Source organism: Diospyros lotus, chromosome 13, assembly GCF_014633365.1.
Source record: "Diospyros lotus cultivar Yz01 chromosome 13, ASM1463336v1, whole genome shotgun sequence".
Taxonomy (NCBI): domain Eukaryota; kingdom Viridiplantae; phylum Streptophyta; class Magnoliopsida; order Ericales; family Ebenaceae; genus Diospyros; species Diospyros lotus.
Window position 1 is genome coordinate 34,429,656 of NC_068350.1, and position 6,659 is coordinate 34,436,314.

General features: G+C 34.2%; 1 protein-coding gene across 2 annotated transcripts in view; it reads left to right on the forward strand.

Annotated features, from left to right (window-relative positions):
* Positions 1-5,552, forward strand: part of LOC127788562 (DNA gyrase subunit B, chloroplastic/mitochondrial) — a 72,264-nt gene extending 66,712 nt beyond the window's left edge. For both annotated transcript variants that reach the window (XM_052317000.1, XM_052317001.1), the window contains 6 exons: positions 1,537-1,650; positions 1,753-1,869; positions 2,318-2,371; positions 2,459-2,564; positions 4,434-4,564; positions 5,332-5,552. In XM_052317000.1, coding sequence (XP_052172960.1) covers positions 1,537-1,650; positions 1,753-1,869; positions 2,318-2,371; positions 2,459-2,564; positions 4,434-4,564; positions 5,332-5,400 — 591 coding nt within the window. In that variant the 3' untranslated portion in view covers positions 5,401-5,552. The remainder of the gene's footprint in view (positions 1-1,536; positions 1,651-1,752; positions 1,870-2,317; positions 2,372-2,458; positions 2,565-4,433; positions 4,565-5,331) is intronic.
* The last annotated feature ends 1,107 nt before the right edge of the window (positions 5,553-6,659 follow it).

Here is a 6,659-nt window from a genome sequence, read left to right on the forward strand (position 1 = left end):
TCTATGCTATCCACTTACTGAGAAAATAGAAATGGAAGAAGGGAAGAAATGGTCTATATATGCACAATATGATCATTTCTATATGATCTATATGGGTATTTGAAAATTTTATTACTGCATGATCTCTTTTTTTTATTTTGAATGTGATTGATATGCTTGACATGTGCCATATGTCTGATAGTGTTTTCTGAGCAGAATATTCCTTATTCCACATGATATCGCAGTTTACAGTTGGAAGGAACCTTCTTGGATGTTGCAATTGGTCAATTTCTTATTGAAACATGAAGTTCCATGAACTTAGAGTTGCATTTTTAACAGTGAAACTTGTTGATGTAACCTCTGCAATATGCAATCTACTCAACTGGGGCAAAATGGTTGGGAGAAAGAGAAAAAAGTTGAAGAGGATTTGATTGGATATTAGTGATATATGTGTAGCTAGCTCACTAGAACTGAATAGAGTTTAATTCAGCATTGTTTGGGGAGAAAGGTTTCTGTTGATATAACCCTGAGCTTGGTCCCATTTATCATCAGTGTGTCCAAACTAAGCTAGTTTAGATTCTTTGGGAAGGGCTTAGACTGGGATTTTCAAGCTCGCAAGCATGTAAACTATCTCTTGCATAAAGGGGAATACAAAGATTACAAGTATTTGAGTGCAGTAATTTTATTTTCTACTTCCAACTCTTACATTAATAGATAATTCATGTTTATGCATTCAAGACTGATCATGTGAAACCAAATAGCTGTGATTAGACCAACTTATATGATGGCTTCGCCCTATACTTCTTTTGCCTAGCTGCCAAAAAGTCTAATATAGTCTGTTCTTCATATGCTTCCGGTAGTTCTTCTTTGGTGGAAGAGGGGGGCTGGTGGGCTGGACTCTGCATTGCTGCTAAAGGAGAATTGGACTTGTGCTCCTTTGTTGTTCCTTTCAGCATTTTTGCTGACTATATGCAACCCTTACTCTTTCCAACATTCAGTTGTTGTATAACAATATTTGCATCTTAAACATATTTCTCATATGCTCCAGATCTATAATATGTTGACAGTTTGATAAGGGAACTGAAACTTACTTTCCTTCCAGACCTGTGGTTTGCAGATGAACTCTGGTAGTAAAACGATAGCTGGTTCATACTGAATTATGAATTAATTCTGTAACCTTACTTTAGTACAAAATGAGCTGAAGTGCCCCTTCATCTTGGCCGTGCTGACTAAACAGCCAACTAACTTGCTCCATTGTTTTACAGTCATCATATTTGTCATTGTTTGATGAGTGTATCTTGTTGATGAGGACAAATATTTAGAATTAAGCTGCTGAGGAGCATTGTTTGTTTTATCTATTTTTCATAGTGTTGTGTCTACTACCTTGCATGCATAACAGAATCCTGTTGCTACACAGTTTAATCTTTTTCAACTTATTTACAGGATATTCCCCCTTTTTACTTATTTTTGTGAATAACTGGAATTCCAAAGTGCATTATTTTTCAGAAAAAATGTATGAATACAGTGATTAAGAGAGATTTTGGTGGCTTGATGCAGGCTGTTCTTCCATTACGGGGTAAAATTTTGAACATCGAAAGAAGGGATGAAGCAGCAATGTACAAGAATGAAGAGATTCAAAATCTTATTCTAGGTCTAGGACTTGGAGTGAAGGTTATCTAGCTGCAGTATCTTATCTCCCATCTGATAAAAGCTATATTTTCTTTCTAGGCAACTGTTTCACGTATTTAATTGACTGAAATGTTCTGGTCACAGGGAGAAGATTTTAAAAAGGAGTCTCTCCGTTACCATAAAATCATAATCTTGACTGACGCTGATGTTGATGGTGCTCACATCCGAACTTTATTATTGACATTTTTCTTTAGATATCAGGTATATGATTAATATAGTTGTCCTAAAAATCTACTGGTAAGCATAAGAGAAGATATAGCTTGGTCTTTCTCTAAATTTGTGAAAGTTGAATACCTTCCACTGGACAGTTAGATTAGGATATTATATGTGTATCGATATTTCTAGCTTGACATAAACCTGATAATATTTATGCTTTAGATGTTTATGATCAAGATATGAAATGTGTGTCATGTGTGATTGCATATCAATTGAAGAAATTTGTTGATTTATTGGATTTTTACTGTCTATTCATGTTATTTGAGGTGAGAAATAGATGAATGCAACACTTAGCCATATATTCACGCATGTTATCCCATATGACACTCCAGACATGAGACCACGTAACATTGAAGGATATAAAATTATGATATTACTCAAATGCTTGAGGAATTCCAGTCTAGTTTGTTTTATTCAGTTTTTATCCTTGCAGAGGGCTTTATTTGAGGAAGGCTGCATTTATGTTGGTGTCCCACCTTTATACAAGGTTTACCTTCACATTTAACAAGTTCAACTGATTGCTTGATTAGAAGTTTGCATATTATTTTGTGAGTTCTCTTGATGAAATGGTCAGGTTGAGAGGGGAAAGCAAGCCTACTATTGCTATGATGATGCAGAACTGAAACAACTACAAAGTTCATTCCCTTCAAATGCATCATATAACATTCAGAGATTTAAAGGTAAGGATGACATCCACATCGGCTTTAGAATTATGGACTATAAAGTAGGGAACCAATACTAATCCTTCCATGTATGCTTCAGCATATTCTGGATGTGGGTTGAGTATTTTGTTTGCATCGTCTAGGGTAGTAAATGAAAGTGTTCTTTGAGCTAAAAGTCGAAGTGTTCAACAACTTATCAAGCCCTTATCGCATAAGGTGGGGTTGGCTACATGAATTTTAGCTCACCGGTCTTTTTTATCTATGGCTTTATCTATATCTTCTATAAAATCCTTATAATTCATATCATTCTTAAGTGTCTCCCAAGAAATTTTTCTTGGTTGTACTCTTACCTCTTTTGTTAGATATTTATTCCATTCCATCCATTTTTCTCATAAGAGACTATTCATATTCTTCTCACATGAACAAACTATCTTAATCGTGTTAGTATCTTATCTTTAATAGGAACCATTCTGACCTTAATGCAACTGAAATGTTGAGTGTTCATAGTTTTTTCTTTTGTTCTCATTTATTGTCTAATTCAGGCATTAAAATCAATCCTATGCCCCTTCTCATGATCTATAAACTAAACCAACATTTAAGATAAAATATGAATATTGAAGCTTCTAAAACATAGATACACTAAATTTGTAGAAATTCTTTGCCCATGGATAAAGAAAACTGTTTCAACATTAAAAACAACGAAAACTAGAACAAAATTACAGTACAACAACAAAAATAACATATCAAGCCGTTGTCCCACTATATGGGGTTGGGTATGCGAATTCTAGTTCGCCAATCATTTCAATCTATAGCCTTATCTTCTCCGAATGCAATGTTAAGTAATAGAACAAAAAATATAGTAATGATTCTGAAATTGCTGTCGAACATTGCCTATTGGTTCTAAACCTGATTCATAACTAGAAATTTCCCTTGTCCTTGCTAATCAGGGATAAAACTCAAGAAATTAGAATTGTTCTTCATGTGATTTAACATAAAATGAAACTGGAGAGTAGAATATTTGTGAGGTAATATTATGTCTCATGATTGGAGCATTATTCCTTTCATGGTATATTGGCCAGCATTTGTGTTGAGAAATAATACATGAACCACCTGGAAGCGATTTTCCTTCAAATCCAGATTCAACCATTTTCTTATCAACCATCAATTTTGATGTACTGTTGACACACATTTGGTGCCACAGAGCTTGGTGAGCATCATATATTTTTATAAATTTTAAAGTAGTACTTCCATCTATTAGGGAAGCTGTTTCCTTCTCTTCTTCTTCCTCATCGTCTTCTTTGGGTTTTTCTATTCACCCCTTTGGTTGGTTGTTTATGTCATTATTTGTAAATATTCTTCAACACTGAAAGCATGATGTAATTCACATATTCATTTTTCCTTTTATTGAGTGAATTCAGGAGACGAACTTGATGATGCTGCCAGCAAATTTCTAGAATTTTCTTTAATCGCTAGTTATAACCCCTGTAGATGATTCCCATTTTTAACAAACCGTTAGCTGCAAGGTGCAACTAATTTGGCTTGTTTAAAGATTTTTTTTTTCTATTTTGTGGGAAATTGATGTGATTCATATGTTCACTGAGGCCATTGACATTTCTGTAATCCTGTTTAATTTCATAGCACTCAATTCATGATCATAGTTATAGACTTCCTCTAATGTGACTTAGATGCATACCTTGCCATTTTCTTGTGCTGGAGGGACCACATTGTTAGGGCCATTGACATTTTTTTAAGCCTTTTTAATTTGATACCATTCAGCTTTTTGTTCTCAAGTAATGACTTCCTGCAATGGTGAGATTACTTCTATGAGAATAGAGTTGTTCTTGTTTTCTCTTTTTGCATCTGATACCTTACGTGAATGGAACTCAGGTTTGGGGGAAATGATGCCTGGACAGTTGTGGGAAACAACATTAGATCCTGAGAGAAGATTGCTAAAGCAATTAGTGATTGAGGATGCAGCAGAAGCCAATGTTGTATTCTCCTCTCTTATGGGCACCCGGGTAAGAGAATAGGCATATATCTGGCTTTGGAGTTTGTTCATGATTCTGAAGCTGCTTGATTTAATGCTTTCAGATCACTACTTTTTGTAGGCTTGCAACTACGACTAGTGACAATTAGACTACATTTATAATAAAACTAAACGCACAACCCCTATTTGGTGGACGGTGTCAATTTTTCTTGTTTGCTAAATAACTTTCAATTTTTAATGATGCTGAAACTACCTCGAAAAGTTGAACAACTTTTTCTTCGGTGTTATTCAAGGACAAGCGAAATGGCATGAAACCACCTTTGCTCTCTTTCAAGCAATCACCTCATCCACCGTTCACTTTCCTCCTTAGTCCGTAATTCCATAACCCTTTCATATTACGCAAGTACATGGTGTGTACCACTTTTTAGTATGTGTATTGTAGCGCTTTCCTCTTTAGTAGGATGCACGAATTCCAGATTTTGATTACAGGAGTAGATGCGTAGTATGTCTGACATTTTAAAATGTGTGTAGACATCTGGGTGATCTGGTTCGACTGTGGAAAATTGTCAGATAGTACTCTTGTCATCGTTTGAAACTGGCAGAAATTTGTGTCAATTTACGCAACCAACTGTAGTAGAATGACTTGGTTGTTTGTGCCTTTTGATTTCTGTTTTCACTGGGCAGCGCAAACTGAAAGAGCGTAGAATTGAGATTAGTTTACATTCTTCTGGGCAGCTGGGCTTCTGAACTTAATGTCAAATCCATCTTTCTTATTGCTGCAATTACTACTGTTTTCAGGTGGACGTGAGGAAGGAGCTTATACAGAACGCTGCAGGCATGATCAATGTTCGGCATTTGGATATATGAAAGGTATCATCAATGTACTCGGGAGAATTAACTTCAAAATTGTATTTTACATGCGGATCAGTTGTTACTTTTCCTCTCCAGGAGGCAATCAAATATAGACATATGTTAGCTATATCTATTCTTTAGTGCAGTCCAATTCCTTTTGAAGTTTAGTGTACATTTTAATGCCTATTCATAGTTGATGAGTTGTGAAAGTTATATAGTCGATCTGAATGGGACTAAGATATGGATTGTCATAAAAGTTAATTTATATGTTGTAACATTATGATTTTTCGCTGTTAATATGAATCTGTTTGATATAATATAATGCAACATATCAAGCTTTTATTTAATTATGGGAGCATGAACTCTACCTTGCCAATTAGATTAGAATTCACATTGTTTAATTAGACAAATTTTACATTAACTGTTGACAGTTAGAGCTTGGAATTGTTGACATGCGGAGTTGCTAAATATAGGCATATTAGTAAAATGACTAAAGCCTTTAACGTTATTATTGAAGACATTTAGAATTGTATCATTTTGTTATTTTGAAATAAATTCATTTTAATCTTATGGTTGGTTGCAAGTTTTGCAGCTGTTTAGGGGTTGTTTGGATGTTTGGTTTGTAATGTTAGGTCTCAAAGATGGCCTGAAAAAACAATGATTTGAGTACCTAAAGTATGGGATAAATATTTCAACTCCAAAATTGAAACTGTGCTTTGCAACCCTTTTGGCTATTGCACTTGAAATTTTGTTTGGTAGAATAAGCATAATTGTATTTGGTTAATATTTGGAGCCAAGTAAGCTAATGCATATCCAAATTGATTTTGGTTTTAAGTTATTTATTCAGTATTTTCTTATCCTTGTGAAGGTCCAGAAAAAAAAAAAAAATTGATCCTTGTATTTGTTTGAGGGCAAATGATTTTTCCCTTTTCAAATAGCTAAAGCTTTTAGGATAGTGGTGAAGTAAAAATATTTACACCCAAGAAAGGTCCAAAGAACCTTGTTATTACTAAAAAGGAGAAGATAGGCTTACATATTTAGATATGAACTATTGAAGCACAAAAGAGTATACATCATGGGATCAATTTAGTAATTTTTTTTAGGCCCATTTGAGAGTCTAGATTCTTAAAATATTATATGAAAATTCACATAATAAAAAATTAAAATTTATTCTCTTAGACATAAGTGGGTCTGAGGTCAAATCAAAGACAATTATATCTCACTAATTTCACAAGAATAGTAGTAGATGAAATTTTACGACAATTTTGTTTTCC